Here is a 26,667-nt window from a genome sequence, read left to right as displayed (position 1 = left end):
TTTTATGGGAAGAACTACACAACTAACCCTAGATTCATGGGAACATTCCAGCACGTTGAGGGGAATAACTGCTTTCAATTTACAATTCAAAATCATGCAGAAAATGTTTTTTCCCAGAATGAAAAGTCAAAACCAAGATGTGCTTTTGCGATACAGATGCAGTCTATCTAATGATCTTTGACTTGAGACAACTTGAGACCAAAATTTGTTCTTGGTCTAGGTCTTTTGGAGACCAGATTAAAACGGTCCCCCTTTCCAAATTGGTTAAACCACCGTTCCTCAGCTTCTTCTGTACCAATTCCAAGGAACCACATACCACGTTTATAAAACACAGTTTCTTTTAATTCATGCTTAACAAGGGGGTGCTATATTTAAGTCATGCAGTAAATTCACAGCCAATATGTTCTTCTAAGAGTAGAGTTCTGCAGCACCGGCCATTTGGAAGTAATGTCAGCAAGTGTTGCCAATGGTGTGACTGTGGTTAACTTTTTTTTTTGACGGCGTGTGTTGAAATGCACACTTAACCAAATGACTGCCACTGCCACAGAGCAGTGATTCTTAAAAGTTTTGACCAGAACATCCTTGAAATATTTTGGTCAAACCGTGAGCCCCCTGCCAGATGCACATGAATAGCTTTTTATTAAGTGTCAGCCCCACCACATTCAGTCTGAGTGAGAATCGGGGAAAAAAACGTTGTGCTACAGAACACATTGCAGTGTGGACGGGATGCAATTTTGGTGTCTTTTGAAGTCTCACCATGTCAAGTGTCTAGACTGTGGATGACCAGAAAAGACGTGCTATTTATTTTATTTTACCTTTATTTAACTAAAGTCAGTTAAGAACAAATTCTTATTTTCAATGACAACCCACTGTTCCTAGGCTAACTGCCTGTTCAGGGGCAGAACGACAGTTTTGTACCTTGTCAGCTCGGGGGTTTGAACTTGCAACCTTCCGGTTACTAGGCTACACTGCCGCCCCTATTAACCTACATCCGCAAAACCCGGACCAATTGTGCGCCGCCCTATAGGACTCCCAATCACGGCCGGTTGTGTTACAGCCTGGATTCGAACCAGGGTGTCTGTAGTGACGCCTCTAGCACTGAGATGCAGAGCCTTAGATCGCTGCGCCACTCGGGTGCCCACTTCTTTTTTCGTATGATTTATTTATTTCTGACGTCAACCATAATACTCATTGCTGTTGGCAATGGCAGGAAGTTGTTGATAACAGCTGAACATTTCTTTGTGGGGATTAAAAACATTTGGATATGTTTGGGGTGGGATTTATCCCCCTTAATGATCCTCCCTCTAACTCGCTGAGCTGGCCTCGCCTCAGAGGCAACAGACGAGCTTAAGAAGAAAGAGCGACCATTTTTATTTTTTAATTGTCATCAATTTCAGTTATCACACATTTTGTTAACTGGGTAGCGCTCCACTTTTTTGTATTTATTTTTAATTATTGGGGATATTTGGGGAATTTACTGAAAAGCTAATGGCATTGCATTACAAAATACCTAAGAATTGCTTTTTGGGATTGATAAAATTGATCCCAACCCTGATTTTTCTCATCCTCTTCTCCTTTCCGACAACCCAGCGCCTGAGTCTACAGTTCCAGGCCCCAAGAAGCTGGACCTGACCAGGGAGAACCTGAATGCCCTGCTGGGCCTTGGTGGCTTGAAACAGAAGAGCCAGAGCCCCTCTATCCATAGTTCCACCTTTACCAGGGGCAGCGGCCAGACTAGCGGGGGCCGAGGACCAGGTACGACGGTTGGGGGGTGGGAGAGAGAGAGGTATTTTTACATACAGGCTTTGGTCGAAAGTAGAGCACAATATAGGAAATAGGGTGCCATTTGCGATTCAGCCTTTGTTATTATTGCACATTCCTTTGTTATTGTGGAGCATGGCGCAATGTCTGCCCTTGTTTTGGTCCCCCTTTGTTGTTACCCCCTGCTTAAAGCCAGCAGCTCAACTGTACAATGTGTTGACTGTTTTCTATCCCCCAGCAATGGAAAATGTTACCAGTAGCTCAGGGCTTTTGAGAACAGCAAATCCACTCTGAATGACTGACAACAATAGCAGTCAAGTACCTTGTGGGAAAAGCGATGAATTGTCCTCACAACACTTAATTTAGGCAATGGAGTGACTGCAATGTACAATGTGTAAGACCAAATTCTCTTATCATGAATTCAATTGGAGGCCTATATCTTGGAGAGCTGGGAGTGATCATAGCTCATATTCACGGAGAACCTGTTCTAGCACATTCTTTGTGCACTGCACTGAAATGACATAGTTCTAGTTCTCTCCGTCGTCTCTGACTTTCTCTTACATGGCGAGAGATAACACTCGGAAGGAGAAGGAAATGGTTTCCAGAGCTCCACGGGTTCCACCTCTGTGCATTTCCCCTGACCCAGCAGACAAGCCCGCCGTATACATTAGCACATTGGTCGGCCCTAAAGTTCCACCCACTCTCCCTCCTTTACACACTCCACACTGTTCAATGTGTCCAGGGGTCTAGTCGGTATAGAGGGGAGTGGGGAAGAGGAGGGATTGAGGGTGTGGAAGAGGGAGTTGGGGTGGCCTAAGTTACTGTAGTTTTGTCTCTCTTCTTGTAAGAAAGAAAGTTCCCACTTGCGTGTTTGACTTGCTACACATTATTTTTGCTGTGTTTCTGCCCCTTGTATTGTCTATTGGAATAGAAGTCACTCTGTATCAGTTTCTCAAAATGACTGAAATGGAATGTGTTTCATAATGTTTCTTTCTCCCCGTCTTGCAGTGACACTGGGCACCAGTGATCCTAAGAGCCGTCTGAAGGACATATCCAGAGAAGTGGCCCAGAAGGCAGTGGAAGTCCGGGGGATGCACCCCTCCAGGAGAGACCAGGACAAGATGGAGAGGAGGAGACAGGATGCCCACTACAGAGGTGTGGAACTACACACAGGCACACTCTCTCACACACATGCACACACACAGATTTACATGCACACACACATAAAGAGAGAAATAAAATTAAGATATGATAACCCTTGACACAACGGTGTACACAATGCTCACGCAACCCACCATTATCAACAAACATAACATCAAATCACCTGACCAACACAAACGACTAGCATTTCACTGTACTGGTCCTTACATAATCAACCAGACAGGGTGGTTTGGGAGCATTGTCAGGATAAGGATTAGAATTCTGACATCTGTTCAAGCCTGCCCTCATCACCCCCCCAAATGTTAATCTCTAACCCTCTGTCATATTTCTCTCACCTATCCTGTCATTTAATTTCTCTGAACACCAAAGGGGTAGAAACTAGGGGCAAGGTGCTAGAAGCTGAAAATGAACTAGCCCCCAAATCCACCATGCAACCACAAGTGTCCCTGTTAGCACCAGGCTCACGTCCCTTTGTGATTGAATGCACCAAGCTAACAGACGCTAGTGTCATGCCCGTGATGAATGGCGAGACTGGAAGTGACACTATAGTTGATGTAAGTGAAATAAATCCATCTCTAGTGCTGCTCGTGAAAAGGCTAGCGCTCCACTAAAAAGTTGACCTCAAAGCTACTGGACATACTTGGAAAAAGAGAAGCATAAGAAAGTTAGCATTCGGGTCAGATAGGAAGTGTTGATGTCAATGGGAGACATTGGCTTCATCATAAATGGCACCCTATTCTCGATATAGTGCAATATTTATTGGTTTTTGGTCAAATGTAGTGCACTATGTAGGAAATATAGGAGTTAGTGTTACCAGAATACATTACCCAGTTTTCCTCTAGCATAGTGTAACTGTGTTGATTTTTAGCTTCCAACCCTAAAAGACAAATGTGCTGTGTTTTCATCACAGCCATAGTTAAACCATCTGTCCACACACACACACACACACACAGCTAACAGAAACTCTTACACAAATCCACTCACAGGCGCACACACACACACACAAAATCACACACACGCTATGTGAACAGTTATGTTCGGGGTGATTTAACTCTCGCACGCCCCGTCAGCAGAATCCATCTCTGTAGCGACTCTATCTTTCGGGAGAGGTTACATCTATGGCGCTGTGGAATATAACCTCTCATAACTTTCTCTGTACACCTGAGAGTCAGTGTAGGCCTCAATCCTAGATCACACACCCTGTCATGTTATTAATGAATATTAATATGATGATTTAGGAGACACTTTTACCCAAAGGGATTTCCAGTTATACACCCAGACGTGTGTGCGCGTGTGTGTGTGTGTGGGGGGGGGGGGGTGTGTATCAAACACACCACCCTGATTTTGAAAGAACAATGCTCCATCCAACAGAGCCATTGGAATCATGAGAAGGCCAGTTGTTAGTCAAAATCACCCAAATGTTAAATACTGGTCCCTTAGTGCATCTCCTGTTACTCTTTGTTCAAGCGCTCCATCAGTTAATAGAGTTGGACGGTAATTAGAAGAGCATATTTTTGACAAGTAAAGCTTTAACAGTGTCTCTTTCTCATTTGACATATGTGGCCCAAAATGTGTTACATGGACCCAGCTGGTCCACGATTACACCAATTATACCACGGGCTATTGCATACTGCACACCTTGTTTTGTGGTACAAACACTTTTTGTCCCCTGTAATGGTTTTAGGGCTTAAAAATGTTTCATCCTCTTCCATTAAAAAGTGCTAGTCAATTGTTTCTATTTAGATTTTGTTTTTATATTCCCAAGCGAGATAAAATTTGATAGAGGTAGTACTGTATGTATAGTAGCTTCATGCTCTGCTAGTTGTGGATACAGCGAGGGTACAAGTGTCATCCAGTATAGAAATATTGAGCTTGTGTGTGCGTGTGCCCCCCGGTCATATCTTTCGAAAGTGGCGGGCATGACTCGGTGTCCTTGAAAGACAACCACACACGCATACAAACACTTTGTCCTCTCAATCATGCACATCTCCAGGCCACAGACTCATCAGTTCAAGGAGTCATGGACAGCCAGCAGGGAATATACACACACACACACACACACCATTCATCAATAATATCTTCACAGACGTCACAACGTTAGGTCACTTCCCCTACTGCTACACCACAGAGACACATACGGCCTCCCGGCGTCCATTATTTACACCTTCCTCTTGTCTACAGACGTACAGTACCAGTCAAAAGTTTGGACACACCTACTCATTCAAGGTTTTTCTTTATTTTTAGTATTTTCTACATTGTAGAATAATAGTAAAGACATCAAAACTATAAAATAACACATGGAATCATGTAGTAACCCAAAAAGTTTTAAACAAATCAAAATCTATTTTATATTTGAGATTCTTCAAAGTAGCCACCCTTTGCCTTTGACAGCTTTGCACACTCTTGGCATTCTCTCAACCAGCTTCACCTGGAATGGTTTTCCAACAGTCTTGGTGGAGTTTCCAAATATGCTGAGCACTTGTTGGCTGCTTTTCCTTCACTCTGCGGTCCAACTCATCCCAAACCATCTTAATTATTATTTCTACTTTGCACATTCTTCCATTGCAAAACTACCATTCCAGTGTTTTACTTGCTATATTGTATTTACTTTGCCACCATGGCCTTTTTTGCCTTTACCTCCCTTCTCACCTCATTTGCTCACATTGTATATAGACTTGTTTATACTGTATTATTGACTGTATGTTTGTTTTACTCCATGTGTAACTCTGTGTCGTTGTATCTGTCGAACTGCTTTGCTTTATCTTGGCCAGGTCGCAATTGTAAATGAGAACTTTTTGTCAACTTGCCTACCTGGTTAAATAAAGGTAAAATAAATAAATAAATAAAAACATTGGGTTGAGGTCAGGTGATTGTGTAGGCCAGGTCATCTAATGCAGTACTCCATCAAATCAAACTTTATTTCTCACATGCGCCGAATATTTCAAGTGTAGACCTTACCGTGAAATGCTTACCGTAATTTCCAGACTATAAGCCGCTACTTTATTCCCACACTTTGAACCACGCGGTTTATACAATGACGCGGCTAATTTATGGATTTCACGCTTTCACAAGATTCATGCCGCCAGAAAACTGAGCACCGTCACATAATGTGACGTAAATCGAGCGCGCTCAAACTTCCCATCATTCTGATTACAGTAGTAATTTTGTCACCCTCACCATGGCAAAGACACAGAGAAATGCATATGATGCAGCTTTCAAATTGAAGGCGATCGATCTCGCTGTTGGAAAAGGAAATAGAGCTGCTGCACGGGAGCTTGGCCTTAATGAGTCGATGATAAGACGTTGGAAACAGCAGCGTGAGGAGCTGACTCAGTGCAAAAAGACGACAAAAGCTTTCAGAGGGAAGAAAAGCAGATGGCCCAAAGTATTTGCAGCCACTCGACATCAGTGTAAATCGTGCATTTAAGGTGGCGCTCCTTGTTCAGTGGGAGGCTTGGATGACAAGTGGGGAGAAATCCTTCACTAAAACGGGCCGCCGGCGAAGAGCATCTTATGGTCAAGTCTGCCAGTGGGTCCTGACAGCGTGGAGCATTGTCAAAAAATCCACTATCATCAACGGGTTTCGAAAGGCTGGACTGCTGCGTGTTGAAGGGGCAGCATGAGCTCAGCGGGGTATTTGCCTCCGGATGAAAGTGACGAGAGCGACAATGAAAACGATCCAACATCGGATGAAGCAATTCTGAGGCTATTCAACTCCGACACCGAAGGAGATTACTTCAGTGGTTTCAGTGCACAGGAGGAGGAAGATAGTGACCAATGACTTTCTTGGTAGGCTACTGTTTTAATTTTTGTTGCAAGCTGTGTTTCGTTAAAGCCTATTTATTTTTGTTACAAGCCGTGTTTCGTTAAAGCCTATTAATTTTTGTTACAAGCCGAGTTTCGTTTAAAGGCTGTGTAAAGTTAATTTGTTTCAATGTACCGGTAGGCACCTGCGGCTTATAGACATGTGCGGATTATTTATGTACAAAATACATATTCTTTAATAATTCAGTGGGTGCGGTTTATATTCATTTGCGCTTAATAGTCCAGCAATTATGGTACTTACAAGCCCTTAACCAACAGTGCAGTTCAAGAAGAGTTAAGAAAATATTTCCCAAATAAACTAAAGTAAAAAATAATAAAAGTAACACAATAACGAGGCTATATATAGGGGGTACCAGTACCAAGTCAGTGTGCGGAGGTACAGGTTAGAGGTCATTTGTACATGTAGGTAGGGGTGAAGTGACTATGCAGAGATAATAAACAGCGAGTAGCAGCAGTGTACTAAACAAATGGAGGGGGGGTCAATATAATGGTCCGGTGGCCATTTGATTAGTTGTTCAGCAGTCTTATGGCTTGGGGGTAGAAGCTGTTAAGGAGCTTTTTGGTCCTAGACTTGGCGCTCCGTTACCGCTTGCCGTGCGGTAGCAGAGAACATTCTATGACTTGGGTGAGTCTCTGAAAATTTTATGGGCCTTCCTCTGACACCGCCTATTTTATATAGGTCCTGGATTGCAAGAAGCTTGGCCCCAGTGATGTACTAGGCCTTAGCACTACCCTCTGTAGTGCCTTACAGTCAGATGCCGAGCACTTGCCATACCAGGCGGTGATGCAACCGATCAGGATGCTCTCGATGGTGTAGCTGTATAACGTGTTGAGGATCTGGGGAACCATGCCAAATCTTTTCTGTCTCCTGAGGGGGAAAAGGAGTTGTCATGCCCTCTTCATGACTGTCTTGGTGTTTTTGGACCATGATAGATTGTTGGTGATGTGGACACCAAGGAACATGAAACTCTTGACCCGCTCCACTACAGCCTCGTTGATGTTAATGGGGGCCGGTTTGGCTTGTCTTTTCCTGTCTTTTCCTGTAGTTCACATTGAGGGAGAGATTGTTGTCCTTGCACCACACTGCCAGTTCTCTGACCTCCCCATAGGCTGTCTCATCGTTGCCGGTGATCAGGCCGACCACTGTCATCAGCAAACGTAATGACGTAACGTTGTTGGAGTCGTGTTTGGCCACACAGACGTGTGTGAACAGGGAGTACAGGAGGGAACTAAGTACACACCCCTGAGGGGCCCCAGTGTTGAGGATCAGTGTGGCAGACGTGTTGCTGCCTACCCTTACCACCTGAGGGCGGCCCGTCTGGAAGTACAGGATCCCGTTGCAGAGGTAGGAGTTTAGTCCCAGGATCCTTAGCTTAGTGATGGGCTTCGTGGGCACTATGGTGTTGAACACTGAGCTGTAGTCAATGAACAGCATTCTCACATAGGTATTCCTTTTGTCCAGGTGGGAAAGGGTAGTGTGGAGGGCGATTGAGATTGCGTCATCTGTTGGGGCGGTATGCGAATTGGAGTGGGTCTAGTGTATCCGGTAGGATGCTGTTGATGGGAGCCATGACCAGCCTTTCAAAGCACTTCATGGCTACTGACGTGAGTGCTACTGGGCGGTAATCATTTAGGCAGGTTGGTTACCTTCGCTTCCTTGGGCACAGGGACTATGCTGGCCTGCTTGAAACATGCAGGTATTACAGACTCCGTCGGCGAGAGGTTGAAAATGTCAGTGAAGACACTTGCACTTGGTCCGCGTATGCTTTGAGTACACGTCCTGGTAATCGATCTGGCCCCACGGCTTTGTGAATGTTGACCTGTTTTAAGGTCTTGCTCACCTTGGCTACCGACAGCGTTATCACACAGTCATCCAGAACAGCTGGTGCTCTCGTGCATGCTTCAGTTTTGCTTGCCTCGAAGTGAGCATAAAAGGCATTTAGCTTGTCTGGTAGACTCGCGTGACTGAGCAGCTTGCATCTGTGTTTCCCTTTTGTAGTCCATAATAGTTTTCAAGCCCTGCCACTTCCGACAAGCGTCAATCTTGATCCTTTGACTCTTTCCTTGTTTGATGGTTCGTCTGAGGGCATAGCGGGATTTCTTATAGGCGTCCGGATTAGTGTCCTGCTCCTTGAAGGCGGCAGCTCTAGCCTTTAGCTCGATGCAGATGTTGCCTGTAATCCATGGCTTCTGGTTGGGATATGTACGTACGGTCACTGTGAGGATGAATTCGCTGATGACTGAGGTGGAATACTGCTCAATGCCATTGAATAAATCCCGGAACATATTCCAGTCTGTGCTAGCAAAACTCCTGTAGCGTAGCATCCGCTTTATCTTGACCACTTTCATATTGAGCGAGTCACTGGTACTTCCTGCTTTTTAGTTTTTGCTTGTAAGCAGGAGTCCGGAGAATATAATAATTGTCAGATTTTCCAAATGGAGGGCGGGGGAGAGCTTTGTATGCATCTTTGTGTGTGGAGTAAAGGTGGTCTAGAGGTTGTTTTTTTCCCCCTCTGGTTGCACGTGACATGCTGGTAAAAATTTTGCAAAACTGATTTAAGTTTGCCTGCGTTAAAGTCTCCGGCCACTAGGAGCGCCGCTTCTGGGTGAGCGTTTTCTTGTTTGCTTATGGCCTTAGAGTTAGTTGAGTGTAGTCTTAATAGAGATGAGAACTCTCTTGGTAGATAGTGTGGTCTACAGCTTATCGTAAGATACTCTACCTCAGGCGAGCAATACTTCGAGACTTCTTTAATTTTAGACATCACGCACCAGCTGTTATTGACAAAAAGACACACACACCCACCCCTCGTCTTGCCAGACGTAGCTTCTCTGTTCTGCCGGTGCATTGAAAATCCCTCCAGCTCTATGTTATCCGTGCCGTTGCTCATCCACGACTCGGTGAAAGCTAAGATATTACAGTTTTTAATGTCCCGTTGGTAGGATAATCTTAGATCATCAATTTTATTTCCCAATGATTGCATGTTAGCAAGTAGAAGTGGGAGTTTACTCGCTCGCCTACGGATTCTCAAAAGGCAGCCTGATCTGCGTCCTCTTTTCCTCCGTCTTTTCTTCACGCAAATGAATCTGGACCTGTTCGCGGGAGAGCAGTATATCTTTCTCGTCGGACTCGTTAAAGGAAAAAGCTTCTTCCAGTTCGTGGTGAGTAATCCCAGTTCAGAAGTTATTTTCGGTCATAAGAGACAGTAGCAGCAACATTATGTACAAAATAAGTTTAAAAAACAAGTTACAAACAATGCATAAAAATTATCAAAATAGCACAATTGGTTACAGGCATGTAAAACGTCAGCCATCCTCTTCGGGCGCCATCTTACTAAACCTTCACTCTCCTTCTTGGTCAAATAGCCTTTACACAGCCTACAGGTGTGTTGGGTCATTGTCCTGTTGAAAAACAAATGATAGTCCCACTAAGTGCAAACCAGGTGGGATGGCGTATCGCTGCAGAATGCTGTGGTAGCCATGCTAGTTAAGTGTGCCTTGAATTCTAAATAAATCGCTGACAGTATCACCAGCAAAGCACCATCACACCACCTCCATTCTTCACAGTGGGAACCATACATGCGGAGATCATCTGTTCATCTACTCTACGTCTCACAATGTCATGGCGGTTGAAACCAAAAATCTCAAATTTGGACTCATCAGACCAAAGGACAGATTTCTAGCATTCTAATGTCCATTGCTCATGTTTTTTGGCCCAAGCAAGTCTCTTCTTCTTGTTGGTGTTCTTGTTGGTGTTCTTAGTGGTTTCTTTTCAGCAATTCCATCATGAAGGCCTGATTCACGCAGTCTCCTCTGAACAGTTGATGTTGTGTCTGTTACTTGAACTCTGAAGCATTTACTTGGGCTGCAATCTGAGGCTGGCAACTCTAATGAACTTGTCCTCTGCAGCAGAGGTAACTCAGGGTCTTCCTTTCCTGATGCGGTCCTAATTAGAGCCAGTTTCATCATAGCACTTGATGGTTTTTGCGACTGCACTATAGTTCTTGACATTTTCACATTGACTGACTTTCATGTCTCAAAGTAATAATGGACTGTCATTTCTCTTTACTTGTTTAAGCTGTTATTGCCAAAATATGGACTTGGTCTTTTACCAAATAGGGCCGTATTCTGCCCCTACCTTGTCACAACACAACTGATTGGCTCAAACGCATTAAGAAAAGAAATTCCAAATAATTTACTTTTTACAACGTACTCCTGCTGGTTGAAATGCATTCCAGGTGACTACCTCATGAAGCTGGTTGAAAGACTGCCAAGAGTGTGCAAAGTTATCATCATGGTAAAGGGTGGCTACTTTGAAGAATCTCAAATATAAAATAGATTTGGATTTGTTTAACACTTTTAAAAAAAGTTTTCGTTTTTTGATGTGTTCACTAACCTACAATGTAGAAAATAGTAAAAATAAATAAAATCCATTGAATGAGTAAGTGTGTCCAAACTTTTGACTGGTACTCTATGTCCCTACAGTAAACTTCACCACGACCCCATTGTTCACATCCCACACTACGCCCCTGCTGTCTTCCTTGGCAAACCCTGTGTCTTGGGTTGGAATGGCATTGAAAGTCAGTTGCTGCACTTGGCAACGTGTCACAATCTACTGGCATTTGGCATTACAGGCAGCAGTTTGGATACTATGCCAGCTCGAGTGCAATGTTGGAATCAGAATTAGCCCTGCAAAAAAAGTGACTTTTTCCTAGCGACCTCAACCAGAAAAGGTTATTTGGCCCATTAAACCCCCCACTTCTCTCCTACCACCCTACTTTGGCCTCAGATTAATTGATGGGGTTTTGTTTGCATCTTTTCCGTCAAGCCTTGGCGTAATGTCGTCAAACATGTTTATTTTTTATCTTGATCGTTTTTTCCTTCATATTTATTCCTTCATGTACAGCAAAACTTGTAGAAAAATATTTTCCACATCCTTTTAAGTAGCAGACACACCTCTAGGATAATGTCCTTACAAAACATGTACCCACACACTGCACCTATCCTCATAAACCACTTGAACATAAAATCCTTTCATTCAGATCCAATCCCAGAGAGGTACTCACGCTCCACCTCCCCACCGGAGAATGGCTTCAAGCAGTACCTGGATACGCACCTGTACGCCAGCCAGGGCAAAGGGCCCACCAAGACAGAGAGGACCCCCCACTTTGGCGGCAGGTCCTCCTCACACGAGGGGCCTCCTCGCTCCCACTCCAGGGTCCATGTACATCCAGCCCCTCCCAGCAGTAGGGGCTTCGGTGGCGGACATTACAGCCGGAGACTGGAGCAGCTCTCCAATGGCTATGACACAGACAGCAGCCGGGAGGGCAGCCGTAATGACAGCTCCAGCAGCAGCAGTAGTAGCAGCAGGCCCAGTCGGCCATGGAAGCCCATGCGTGAGGTGCTAAATGTGGATAGTGTGATTAGCGGTGGTGGTGGTAGTGGTGGTGGAGGGGGTCACGAGCACCGGCAGCACAGTCCCCATCGGAGACCTTCCAGCCAGGAGAGGACGCCACCCCCCAACGAAAAAGACATGGACAGGGACTTCACATGGGGTGGGCGTGAAGAGCACAAGCCCAAGAGCCTGATGACCATCTATGAGGATGAGCAGCGTCCTGAAACGGGCGGCAGCCGCAGTTCGGTGGAGTCTGAGGGAAAGGACAGGTCAAAGGGCACCACTGTGATGGCGAACACACTAACGGTGCGCAGCGACAACTGGAGGATCCAGCGCACAGAGTCAGGATACGAGAGCAGCGACCGGCTTAGCAACGGCTCGGCCAACCTGGACTCACCCGTGGTGGAGAACTTTATGTCCAAAGAGCTGAGGCCCATACCTGAGGTTCACCTGACAAGGTAAACAGGAGTGTTATTTTTTCCCTCATGTTGTTGTTTCTCTAAGATCATATATCCAACTTCATTCAGTACTAGTTTGTTGATAGACACAACTTGTATTCACTCACTCAAACAGTTCCAAGTCAAACGCTGTCGCTGCCTTCCTCCAGCTATAATCTCTTTGTCACTCGTGTTATGATTCGACTGAGTCAAAATCGCTGCCATTTCTGAATAATTAAATGGTAAAAACAACTAATTCTAAAAATAGAGTAATACATTTTTTACGTAAGTGCACATGGAGCAGAATCTACCAACGTTATTGTACTAGGGTCGTCATTTGTCTCGGCAGGGTGTCTTGTTTGGCGATGATCCCACAGTGGTGTTTCCATTAGAACAACATAGTTAAATATGTTAATTCATCCCGATGTATATAAGAAACATTAGTATACAATATAAATATATTGCTCAATAAGTTGGAGTGAATAATCTGTTTTTTGATGAGTCAGTGTTAAGACTATATGAGTCATGAAATGACTAGTATTAAATTAGACATTCTATTGCACTCTTGGAGCTAGTAACATAAGCATTTTCCTGCACTTGCTATAACAAATGCAAATCTGTGTACACCAGCAATAAACTTTGATTTGACAATGACTATATAGAAATCCATGTACAAATCTGTAAGTGAAATCTCACTATGGCTTTAATACAGATCATCTCAGAGGCGATCGTGAAACGGTATCTAAACACATTAGCTATTCTATTGGCATCCTACGATTCAGTGCTCCACTGCTGTTGGGGCACAATAAGTATTGACTTTTCTCAGTCTCCCGAATTCATCAATGCACCAGCCGAGAAGAGCAATGGATGTGAGCCATACATTTACCAAAAGAAAAAAGCTGTTTTTGTGGATTAGTATCGTATTACTCCACAATAAATCAGATACAGAACAAAGTAGTGTGGAGTAAAGTGGATTTCCGTGTTTACGCTAGCAGTTTAGATCCAACTTAATCTCTTTAAAAGGTCAGTTGGGGGAAAAACCTGCATGCGGAGAGACACCATACAAAGGGACATGCATAGAAAGGCCTTTGTCATGCGGCGTCAGCGTTTGACCCTACTCAATTTGTGTATTTCAGGGACCCTTTCTCTTACCGGAGAGGAGACGACTCCAAGGCCCACATCTTGCACTCCTCCTTCTCCTATGGTAAGTACTACAGGGTAAAGTTTCCCCTAGGTACAGATCTAGGATCAGCTTCACCTCCCCCCAATCCAAACCTTAACCATTAGTGGAGCAAATGCAACACACTCCCAATATCATTAACTAGGGGCAACTTCATCCCACTCCATGGTGGTAAGTAACTTATGCTGCTTTTTGACTGACACCGATGTTAGACTGGTGTATACACACTGATGTTATACTAAGGGAATTGTGTTAAACATTGGGGTTAATCCTTTGTGGAAATTTGCCGTTAGTTGTCCTGCCTCCCATGATGTTTTGTGCCAGTTACCTTTCGGCCCTCACTCCTTATTTGTTTTGCTTGTTTGTAAGTTCTCAGAAAAGCCAAAGTGTCTGGCAAAATCCTCACTTTTACACCCCACCTTGTCGTATTGTCCTTTGCCCAAAGCATAAACACTCAAACAATATGAAATGAGGCAGCCGTGCTAATTTTGAGTCAATATTTTGGCTACCTGGATGAGATCTCATCTAGACTAAATGTATTGTTGTGTAGACGATGGGGGGAAAATGAGCAGCTGAAACTTTCCGATGGTAGGAAATATACTTTTCTATCAGTCGCTTAACCCAATGTGTCTGATATAGAGGTAAAATAGACTGGTGCGGTCATTATCAGAGAATGATAATCTTTGTCATTACGTGCTTCAGAAGTTAAATTGTTTTGCCCCCGAGATGTTTATTGTGCAGTATAAAGTCTAGAGATATTAAGAAACACCACTCTGTAATTTCCTTGATTTATAGTCCCATCAGTTGTGCTAAGGTTAGAGCCCAATGGTGGCGATTTCTTATGCAAGTACACATGGGATTGGTTTCTCATTTGCTGGACCGGCCCTTTTCCAGAGCAAAGTTAATGTGTGCTTTGCAGTCCACAGAGAGTAATATGATGTGTTCTGCCCTGAACAATGCATGTATGAGCCTGAAAAGTGGTTAGGAGAAGGGTGAATATCAATGTATCTGGTATTTTAATACTTAACCCTTAATTTGCAATGTCATTTTTAACACTTAACACCTAGGCACCCAGTTTCAAAGAGAAGTGGAACAAATCTTACAAACTAATCAATAACTCCTGTGTCTGATTGAAGGCAACAAGCTTTTAGTACAAAAAACGAGTAAATACAAGTCAGGTTTACGACTAGTTATAATAGCTATTTTAGCCCCCAGAAGAGATGGAGGGAGATTAGTTGATATGAATAGCAGCAGGGGGGGCTCACCGCTCGGCCACCTCTCACATACTGTATCTGTTTTTCATCACGTTCCCACTGTCTGAACCATCCATTCCAAGAGAGAAATAGATGTTTTGTAATGCTCCAATCTACGGCAACCCTTTTAAACACCCGTCACCAATTCTCAGAATTGTCCGTGGAGTTTGTCCTTACAGAGCAGGAATGATGAGCGAGCTCACGGGGGCCTCCCAGCTGTGCCCAGCCAGGCAGAAAATGCCATGACCCGGCCTGTCAGAAGGTGGCATTCACACACACATAAATAAAATGCCATTTTCTGTGGCACCACACTTTTCCCCCTCCCCTCCTTTTATTTTGTCCTTTCTTCTCAATAACAACAAATGGGGTGAATGCGAGGTCTCAAACATCAGTGTTTAGAACAGCGGGATGGTGGGTTGGTTTTACGTAAGTCTGGTGAGCTGACTAATCGAAGCGGAAAAGGGTTGTGTTTTATGTCTGGCCTGTGAGCGTCTGTGTGTGCAGAGCAGAGCAATCCATGTGGAAACACTCCCTGGCAAGGAAACAAACACTTTTGAAGCCTTGATGTATTTATCACCGCTGCGATTTCTGATCCCCCTTAGGTCTTTTTTTCTTCTGGATCTGTCATTTTTAGCAGTTTGATTTAAAACAGTGGGGATCAATTAAATCGTATTTTAATGCCTTCACAATTGTATTAGCTTATTGCACACACAGTAGGCCTACAAGAGAATCCATTTATTTCATTGTTCGGGCACCACTTTGAATGCTGTGTTCTTGGCTTCTGGAGATATATAATCTGTAACAAAATGTCAGATCTTTCCAATTTTCCAACTATTTAATATGCCAACATTTTAGGAAGGCTGACTTGTTGATAACCTGAGTGTTTGATATTTGAGTCACCCTACTTGAGCCAGGGCTGTTGCCTCTACTCCCCGCCATTTGCAAATTGTATTGACAAGCTCCAGCAAATGTTGTTGAATTAAATTTGGCAGGAGTTCAGCTGTGAGCCCGGGCTGCGCTGCAGATTCCAGAGGTCCATTAGAGGCTAAAATACTTTTTAAGATCAAAGCTGGCCAGGATTCAGTACAGACGTAAATAGTAAACACCATTTTTATAAACAACAAACCTTAGTTTTGTCTGGATATTATGTTATGTCTACAAAAGTAGAGGAGTCATAAAAGTAGAGAATATGGATGTTATGTCTAGATCACTTCTGGAACAGCCGTCCAGACTTTGCCTACCTAAATGACAGCGTAACATTGTGTTTTTGTTGCCGAGATGCCAGCTTAACCACAGGGTGCTAAAATGGATAGAATGCCTTTAGAGAAGGCATTCTGTCTGTGTAAGGGCTTCGAAAGGTCAAGGCTGCTGGGAGATGGGTGGAAAGTCCAGCATCTTCAAACGGCTGTATCCAAGCAGTAAATCATGCCCTCGCTTGATTTACTCCGATTGGCTCCTGTGGTTCCCCAGACACTCGTCTGGAGGCATAGACACACACTCTGTCGTGCTAATTTCTTGTTTTGCTATCGTGTTAGCACAACATTGCTAACACTTACTGAATATGCCCCCCCTTCTCCTTCCTCAGAATATCGACCTGTTTCATTCACAATGAAAGCCATATTGTGCAGTATCAAACTACCCCAACTGAACACCTACATGCACCAACCTCTGTCACCAAGACACAAACTGTCTTTATTTATCAAGGCTGACAAATTATTTCTATGTAGGTGTTAATTTGTCTGTGAAAGACAGAATGTTTTGAGCAAACAACAATTTTAAAATATTAAAGGGGGATACCTAGTCAGTTGTACAACTGAATGCCTTCAGCTGAAATGTGTCTTCCACGTTTAACCCAACCCCTCTGAGTGAAGTTAATGTCGTTGTGTTCAAGCATTTGTGGTGGCGTGTATTAGTGTGTCTAAGACATAAGGCATGCCTTTGTGTATGCGCGCCCACTGCTTTTGAGAGCACGCCTTGGCTCTGCTCCCTCAGCCTGTTTAGATGAAAAGAGTGCCTTTGGCTCCCAATGGGTAACCAAGCACAACCAAAGCATTTCCATGTTCAACAAAAACTTAATAGGACTTCTGCATATTAATTTCAAACAATTATCCAGTCATGCAAGCTACCAAATCTCTCTTTTTTAATACTCACATTTTAATGAAGATAGTAAATAGATAAATCTATATTAAATTCATGGAAATTATTAACATAAAGCAGTTTCCGAGAAGGATTTTTTTCTCAGTCCTGTGTTGTGTTACTGTACTTTGGTCTATTGCGCATCCAAAATGACACCCTGTTCCCTATACTGTGCACTACTTTTGACCAGAGCTCTATGGGCCCCGTTCAAATATAGTGGAATATTTAGGTAATAGGGTGGCATTTGGGAAGAAACCTATGACTCAGCAAGTTGGGAGCTGGGTTGTAATGCTCCCAGGCTTAGAAAGCCCATTGACACCACTTAACAAGCCTGTGACTGATGTGATAAACTTCGTGTTAATGCCCTGGGATAGAGTCCAAATTTATATTGCACCTTTCTGCTTGATGTTCTCAGACTGGGGTCCTATCAGCACTCCCATAAGCCATACCGAGTGGGTGGATTATGTTGAGTGATGAGATGATTTAATAAAAAAAAAGTGTCAATATTTTTAATATTCAACAATATGAACAGGCATTGGGGTTAATAACTATTGTATTTATGAAATTCGTAATGACTTTGAAATGAATAAATGGTTAAATTGTCAGCATTTTAACAAACTGTCTGCCAAAGTAAATGTGGAGTTGACACCCCTAGAGAACTGATCGATTAATGTACAGACTGATCGATTAATTTAAAAGTGTGAATTTAAGCAACGTGAAAGGTCAGTCGCTTGTGAGATCTGATATCTTTGGATCCCTGCCATCCACACCAGCTTGAGTTAGATCCCTCTGATCAGTGTCTCATCTAGTTTCAAGCTGGAAAAGGAACTATCTTTAGGTGTCAATAAATACTCTCGACAGCTTTTGGGTCCTTTGATTACTCAGATGTACCATCAGATCGAGTTTAAACTTGTCAAAAGGCTTTACATTTTTTGCCATGGTTCTCTTTTTCTCCTCCCCATAATTGATTCGCACGAAAACTGAATAGGTAGTGTGAATGCAAGTATGATTGATGTTAAGGAATTTGAAGGACTGCAGATCAGCAGAAAACCCTGAGCTCTACAAATCTTGACTCGGCAATCTTGAAATTGAAACATCTGAAGTTATTTCATTTAGTTGCTTCTACACAGCTATTTAAGACGTTCAAAAAGCTCTTAAATTCTGGTTTTATAATTTTTCATAACTGGGAGAGGTTGGAGTTTGTGACACCACGTGAGATATTTGGTAAGTAACCTGAAGCTCCTATATAGATGCTGAGCTATGATCATAGAGTTCTGAAACAATGTGATTAGTAAGATGTTGATTTGATTCACAGGTGTCCTTTCGACTGCTCAGGATAGTCCCATTCACTGAAATGGGATCAGTGGCATCAGTGATTTTGGTCCACAGAAACAGTATCTTCGTATATAAAAATCACCACTGGAACACTAAATATTATGTACACAAACACCAGAGGCCATATTCTATCAAAGACAGTAAAGCTGGGTGTACACTACATGATTTTGGCCCTGATTTGGCTGTCCCAAACAGATTTTTGAGATCGGAGACGATGTCGTTGCCTACTTTCGAGCAAGAGCGACGACTACTACTAGTATGCATTCATAAGCAATGTTATTCAGTTCAAAATGTTGGCTAGATATTTAAACTCTGTATGGCAAGCGTGAATGTCTGACTGAAAACATTTGAGGCTGCTTTGAGCCACAGCTTGTTTTGTTTAAAAATAATAATAATTACATTTAAAAAAAAATATATATATATATAAATATATAGTATTCATAATACAAAAATCAACTTACATTGCTACATCAAACATGTCTAACAAAACAAACCACAGGTATTAACAAGAAAATACTCAAACATAAAGAACATATCAATAAAATAATACAAAAAAGAAACCATTTTAGTGCAATTATATTCACTCTGAAAAAAATAGAATTATAATGATTCAGGAAGATGTTATTCTTGTTATTGTTCACTAGGGCCACAGCTCGTTTCAGCTACGTTAACAATCTAATGACATCATCACATTGTTTTCGGAAGAAAGCATGGTATGGAGAATCCTCACGACCAAGTGAAGAATCTTGGAGTGTGTGACACCCATTTGTACCAGATCGTTTAGTGTGGGCACCACCTACGTTGGCAAGACCAAAAAAAACTACAGGAAAGATGGTTGTTAAATGTGAGCGGCTCAGCGATGTTAGGATTTTGAAAGTAGTGTACACCTGGCATAACTGGGTTTCAAAGTGTGTGCTCTTTTGGATTCATCCAGTAAAACACATTTATTTTTACAGTGTTGAACCAAAGAAGCATATTCAAAATATGCATTCTCGTTGGGTGGAAATATGTATTTTTCCATAGGGACACAAGTTTATCCATGTTGTTTCTTATGGCAGCGTTAGCCACACAGTTTCTGAACTATACTGTTGAACTTGTTGTGCCCGTAAGTGCGAAGAGATGGAACAATACCACATTACTTTATTAATGCACCATATTACAGAGGTATGCATCTCCTAAGTTGTTGGTCTCTAATGCTTATAGTTTTACAACTATCAGAGTGACCCCAACTCTGCCGTTAAGTGGTTAAGAGATTATTCAACCATTTGATTTGATGGTAATCGAATTGCCGGTGTCTGAACCATTTTGGGATCTGGTTAGAGGCATTTCTCTAACCGGAGAGCCGCAGCTGCCTAGCTCTTTGTTACACAACAGCTATGCTCCCCAGTCCCTCTGGTTCTCTCGGCAACAGCCGACTGTAAAGAAGAGAGGATTTGCTACAGTAAGAAGCAATGTAGTGGAGGGCTGTAAACTGCAACCCACTTTGTTTTCGTATTGATATTGTTATGGTTGCTTGCCAAAATTTTAAATGACGGATTTAGCGACATAAAAGCACGCGGTGTTGAGAGGGAGAGAAAAAAAGTCAGATCCCAGCGTAATAAATGCATGCCAGCTGAAGGGTTTTAGCCAGCAATGCTCCTGCGGAGAGCACAAAATAAAGGTAAAGGTGAGAGGGTGAAAGCCGAGTATGTTTACACATCACAGACAGTCTAAGCCTTATAAAATGATGCACATTTTTCAACCATAAACTTTTAGCCACACTTCCTGTGAGAGTCCAAGGGCCTTAGAGGTTATATTGAGGCACGTCTCTTTGCATTGACATGAAAGGTAAACATGACACGCCCCGACTTTCTTGCCCTAGTTTATTTTATTCGTGGTCATGCCCTTCTCTGCAACTGTCCCACTACCACTGATGGCTCCCTATTTAATCTGCTTGTCACTTGCTTTGTTGACATAGCTCACTGGGTCAGGCTCTGACACTGAGGCCTAAATCTGCAAGGTGCAGAAAGTCCAGGTGCTGGACACCCTCTGCCTGTCACATCCCCACCACCCTCGGTTCAGGGTACGACCCTTTCCCCCTCTCCCCCTCTCCCCACTGGGTTGAAGTCCTCACTTTGCATTAGCAAGGATTAGCATCATTAGCCTAAAGGCTAGCAGATTGGCCTGGGCTTTGGACTTTAGCTTTCTCTGAGGGGCCTTGGCCTCGCTCATGCCGGATCAGACAGTGGTACATGGGGCCCGAAGGCACTCTACCAGACTGCCTCTCTACTTTGATGTGTCCTCCCCCAGCACCCACAACCAAGTTAGATAACATGTCTGTGCTAGAGACAGGCAGGAAAATACTGTGAGTCTGTTCAAACATGGGATCAGAGCAGAGTCACAATTTTTGGGGGTTGTGTCAGTGAGGTTAAGGGTTAAAAATGTATTTTGAAAAGTAATTTTGAGTACTTGATTCAGAATAGGGCAGTCTTGTTTGTGTAGCTGTAGCAAATTAGTAGCAATCTACTAAATCAAATGAACTTATTATTATCTTCCAGGTGAACACCCAACAAAGTCTCCGGACCTGCAAGATGCACATCTCCTCAAATTGAGTCCAAGATTACAAAGGTAAAGCATGATTATTGTATTACTTACAGTTGAGTGAAAGGGTTGTTTATTTTGATTATTTGATCTGTAAACTGGATATAGAGTAAAGATTCCAAAGATTGGTCTCTGCTATTCACCCATTTTGAAGTACAGGTACTGATGCTAGTGACAAAGTATGCAATCTTATTCTGGATAGACTGTTTAATTGATGTGTGTTTTTTTTCTTCTCCCTGCAACAGAAGACGAGCCTTCCGATATACGCCTGGAATTCTGGAGAGGAGGGACGGTATGGATGACGAGCAGGAGGATAATGTCGATGGCAGCCCCAGCCTGGTCAGCCCCTTTCCCCCATACCTGGCCAAGACCAGCTCAGAGTGGAACAGCTCCGACAACCTCGCCGGGCCCTTCTCCGAACAGGAAGAGACCAGGCCACTGGTCCCCAGAGAACCCTCCCCCCAACTCCATTACCAAAACCTAGCCCCGCCTCTCCCCCCAAAGACTTACGCTCACCGATCGACAGACCAGTCGGGCTTCTGCTCTTACCAGCTCCAAGAGCCCCCCCGGACGAGCCCCCGGAACGAGAGCAAAAATGGTCCGATCCCGTCCCTCTCCCACCCCACCCTCCACAGGTGGATCGAGACGCCCTCCGAGCACAAGCTCTCGTCTGATGCAAGCTCCAAGTCAGGCTCGTCGGACCAGGACCGGAACGATCTGTCGGCCAGTGAGAGTGGAGAGGAGAGGTTTCCCAGCCCAAGACCAGGGGATGACATAGATGGCCTAGACTCCCCGATCACACGGGGGATGGTTCTCCCCATGGTCCTCCCCACCACATACTTCTCCGTGGACAACTGTATGACGGACACATACCGAACCAAGTACCACCAGAGGTCCACCTTATACAGGGACACTAAAGGTGGGGAACAACACGCTGTGTCTGGTGAGAGCGACCTGGGAGATGGGTGGCTCCCCATCCCTGAGGCACAACCTGCAGAGCTCCCCAAGAACCGGCCTGAATCAGGTAAATGGAATTGTCTGTAGATAATTTGCCACAGGATGTGGAAAACACTTGGAGCCCTAATTGTTTGTGGTCATACCCACTTCACCATTTGTTTATTATGACCAAAGTAAAAGCATGTTCCTGCTATAGATTTGTTCGTCATCAATAAATGTTACCAAAAGGACCAGAACTTTCATTAAAGTCTATTAGTGTGGTGGATACTGTTTTCTTTGTGTGTTCTAATCTATGTCTCTGGTCTTTTGCAGGTTACTCCACCAGTAAACATACTGCAAAATGGAATCCTGTAACACCCAAAGGACTTGATGAACATGGGTTTCTATGATAGAGACTCCTGTTGAAGGGCCTGGTACGAAAGCCACAGTTAAAACAATCATCTCCTCCTACAAGTTTTGAAACCTTATGGTGATGCTTATTTGTACAGATCTCATATCAGAAGTCCAATATAAATCTGGAACGCCAAAGAGATTGGTAACTCCCAAAGGCAGTAACAACTAGTCTGAAGAGTACTTTTCAGTTCAGCAGTAGTCACAGGAGTCTTGCGCCACCCCGCAGAACAGTCTTTCTGCAGAACAATCTTAGTACCATTGTGATTGTGGCCACTAGATGGCAACAGCAGTAATTGTGGATTTGCACAGTAGAAAGCCCCCAAAACTACCGAAAGAGGATCTAAACCTAGGATGGTTATGGGTCTACACAGGGACCTCCTCAAACTTACTTCCAAGGTCATCCACTGAGTTGAATCACAGAATGTCTCCCACGAAGCCACTTTTTCCCCTTATCAAATAAAATACCCGTAACAATGACAATAACCCATCTCTAACCCATTTACAATTTACGCAGATAATTGATGGAATGCTTGTATTTCTTTCTGGAATTATGCTCATTTCAGTGTTACACGGTTACTGTGCTACTTCTGCCTATGTGACAATGCAGGGTGAGGTAGATGAGACTTGAGCAGGTATTTAGTTTTAGTCTTCAGTGTGGATTCATTCATTCATGGAATAAGATTTTTTCAGTTTGTGGACACTAGGGCTGGCACAATTACCGTTTAACTATGTGACCAACGATTATGGATTAAGACTGTCATGAAAATAAAATATCTGTCATAACTGTAAAAAATATATACATTTGCAAACAAACAGAAGACTGAAGACTGGAAGGCTGGGCATTCGTGCAGTTGAGTCCCTTTCTGTGGTAATATGGACTCTTAACAACATGATGAAACTTGGTTGCTCCATGCTGAAACAAGCAAGGTGGTGCCTATGCAACGCACCCCACAATGCAGCAGCACACATAGAAATGGAATGAATAGACCAGGCTTGGAACCTCTAATCCTGGCAATTTGACAGGTAAACTCATGGGTAAACTCAATGGCTGACTGGTATTGTGATGCAATATTTTCAATGGTTATGTAGATTGTTCATTCAAATGTGACTTTTTGTAATGTGAGTTGAATCAACAAATCACAACACATATTGATGGGTACTCTAGGTTGAAGATAATATATAATATATATATCTTTACTTCCTACTTTGCGCAAAGATTGTGGATGAATGAAGATCATTCACTCGGGCCATTTACCATAGATTTTTTTTCTCAGTTCCTGCCTACTTAAGGGGGTGGCTCTCCTATAGACACCAATGCAATAGCATCTGGGTCTGGTCTACTTAGTTCATTGACTTCCATTTAAAACAAAAAATGTGAAAGTGGGATTTCTCACTTCATCTTCCTTCTCTGCTATGTGTACACTCGCCTCCAGTCCACCCATTATGTGATAATTGACTTGAATGGAGACACCTGTTCTATGCATTCTATGTATATGGCAGCACATGCAGTCAGGAGCGGAGAAAATGTGCATCTAAAAAATACATGATTATTTTTGCTGTTCTAATGTTATTACAGAGACTGCGGTTATTTGGCTGGCCAATTGCCGTCATCGGAAATTCCATGATCGTCACAGCCCTAGTGTACACTCATCCATTGTTTTCGTAAGAGCCAGTTGGGGTAGACGAGAAGCCCTAAGGATTCCTAAAGATTTATAAAATGATTTATTATTTTGTGTTTTAAAAATTATTATTATATTATATTTTAAATAATTTAAATGATATTCTGATTTCATCTCTTCAGTTTGTGTTGGAAAGGGAACGTTTAACAATTAAGAGAAAAAAATACTAAATCTAGATATTTTATTTTGTGGTGGTCTCTGAGGAGAAATATTTTGCTAGCTAAGCCAGCCATGGTTAGGCCCTCAGAAACTAGACATCTGCCATTCAACAGTGACGGAGAAGACAACTAATCATATTTTGACTGGGTAGGACCGTTTTTACAGTATTGTTTTAAACTTCCGCTTTTTCAAAGGCCTAGACACTTCACTCCTGATAGTATGAGCAGTAGCCTAGTTCTCCCACGGTTAGGCTAGCTTTTGTTGCGGTGTGCAGCGGCTGCAGCCACAACTGTTATCGAGGAGGATGTTTTTTCAAATGTTTTAACATCACCCTTCAATATAAACTTTTTAACAAGATATTAAGTTTCACATCTTCATAGTTTGGTGAGTGTCACTGTTTTTGCAGCACGCGTGTTGTTAGCCATCACTTAGAAAATATGCGTGTGAAACATTGTTGCATTTAAACATTAGATCACTGGTTACTTTGTGTGCTTAACGTGATAAAATGTTTGCAATAGGAAGTAATAGTTGTACATTTAATGGTTGTGTTTTTGGTAATGATTGGGGGCTTCTGACACCTTTTGATGTGTCACTTATCGCTAGGCTATTGCTGATAGTGATGGTGTTAGGCTACCACAGATTGTTTAAACTGTTGTTGTTGGTCGCATTATTCCGTGCCGGGCGTGACAGCCTGATGCGTGGCTCAGGTCGTTTTGATTAATTAATGATGTCATCAAAAAACATTGCTACTCTTGCATTAGAGTTAGTGTAAATTAAGTGGAAATGTTAACTTTTTTGGGGGGGGGTTAACCCCAATAAAGTCCAACAGTCACGGCTCGTAGGAGCACTACGATGGATCCCAAGGATCCCCTTATGTGGCCACAGAGGTGTTGGGTGAATCTGTTCTAGTCCAAGGTTGAATGCGAGTTTAGTGATTGTTAGGAGAGAAACGTCTCAATTCATTGGCATTGGCACAGTATGTTATCTGCACTAGGAAGCAAATTGCCGAAGTGGGGAGGGACTAACCAGACTTGTCCAATAAGAATCGCTAATTTTCATAAACATTCGCTGCTGTGTTTTATACGTTTTTCTATCCCTAGTTCGGATCGCAATTCTCTCTCACTCCTTTCTAGATATAAGCTTCTTTGTCTGCTCTTTTTAATGTTGCTCGTGTCCATACTGGGTAGTATGTTAAAGGTATGTTAGGTCAAACCATGCTTCTATATATTTGTCTTCTACTCCTGCGTCAAATACATGTGTCAAATACTTTAGGTGTGTTTCATTTAGTTTTCCCCATACAATTGAACCAATAGAATTTGTTCCAAAAGTCCAAACTCCAAGCTAAATCAAGCCCACCTCAAACTGGTAAGTATTTGACATATGAATTTGACCGAGGTCTGTTGGTTTATCTAATCTTAAGCCTAAACCTCAAGGATGGATTGAGTAATGGATTTTAAGAGTGTCTTAATGAGGTAGAAAAGGCCTGCTTTTCCACAGGTATTGTGCTTGACCCCCAGAGATGATCACATTGGCTAGTGATGCTGTAAAAAGTTATATTTATGATTATTTCTGTTGTCAAATATGTTTTATATATTGCTCGGCAGACTTCACTGCACAGTGCCTTTTCTATTTTTCTATGTCGAGAAGAGTTGAAATAGGAGCCATTATTTGTACAAAACTGCTTTTATAACATTTGATTTAATTTTTTGATTAAAAATGGTTTAATAAAGCATTTTATTTAACCATAGCATTGTCTACATGTTTTATTTTAAACCATGAAATTCCCACTATTTTAAGTTATTCTCATTACATCATTAATGTAAATAAAAAGCCTACTTGGGGTAAATTTGATCTCTGAAAAACAAAATCTTACGTAAGCTATTGTATTTTATGGATACATCTGTCCATGAGAAATTAGGGTAAATGCAATTGAACACCCTATATGAAGTTATACATTGTATTGTAAGAGTAAATGGGAAGCTGAGTTTTGATATATGGAGCACAAAAGGTTTAGCAATGGAGGCTTGGAAACCCGAAGCTCTGCTGCCATCTACTGCATGGAGGAGATGTGGACAACATGTAAACAAAGGGTGTGTACCAATAATGTCTCCTTTCTCCAGAGGGGTACACTACGAAGAAAGTGAATCTATTCAGGATTTTCTAAAGTTAGCCAGCTAGCTTCCCTTCCAGCTCAGGCTTCATCTGTACTACGATGGTGGATTTCCACTAACTCCAGCAGGCTTGTAAATGCGCATGCATGTCGCATGTGGCTAGTTGAATGCCAAACTCTTCATTGAGATGATGAAGCATCAATCAATGGGCAAGACAGTGCCACATTTTCATTTGTGTTGAAATTAAAATGAAAGAAAAGTTCATTTCCAAATTCAGCAGGGTACTACGGCAGTCCAGAGAGGACATA

General features: G+C 42.8%; 1 protein-coding gene across 1 annotated transcript in view; it reads left to right on the top strand.

Moving 5' to 3' along the window:
- The window catches only part of usp53a (ubiquitin specific peptidase 53a), a 62,732-nt gene extending 36,737 nt beyond the window's left edge, over window positions 1–25,995 (top strand). The window contains exons 11-17 of the mRNA XM_020504231.2: window positions 1,591–1,755; window positions 2,770–2,916; window positions 11,787–12,597; window positions 13,713–13,780; window positions 21,018–21,087; window positions 21,306–22,084; window positions 22,330–25,995. Coding sequence (XP_020359820.1) covers window positions 1,591–1,755; window positions 2,770–2,916; window positions 11,787–12,597; window positions 13,713–13,780; window positions 21,018–21,087; window positions 21,306–22,084; window positions 22,330–22,406 — 2,117 coding nt within the window. The 3' untranslated portion in view covers window positions 22,407–25,995. The remainder of the gene's footprint in view (window positions 1–1,590; window positions 1,756–2,769; window positions 2,917–11,786; window positions 12,598–13,712; window positions 13,781–21,017; window positions 21,088–21,305; window positions 22,085–22,329) is intronic.
- The last annotated feature ends 672 nt before the right edge of the window (window positions 25,996–26,667 follow it).

This window comes from Oncorhynchus kisutch, linkage group LG16 (assembly GCF_002021735.2).
Source record: "Oncorhynchus kisutch isolate 150728-3 linkage group LG16, Okis_V2, whole genome shotgun sequence".
Taxonomy (NCBI): domain Eukaryota; kingdom Metazoa; phylum Chordata; class Actinopteri; order Salmoniformes; family Salmonidae; genus Oncorhynchus; species Oncorhynchus kisutch.
The sequence above is the reverse complement of the archived record's forward strand: the minus strand, read 5'-3'. Positions and strand labels throughout refer to the sequence as shown.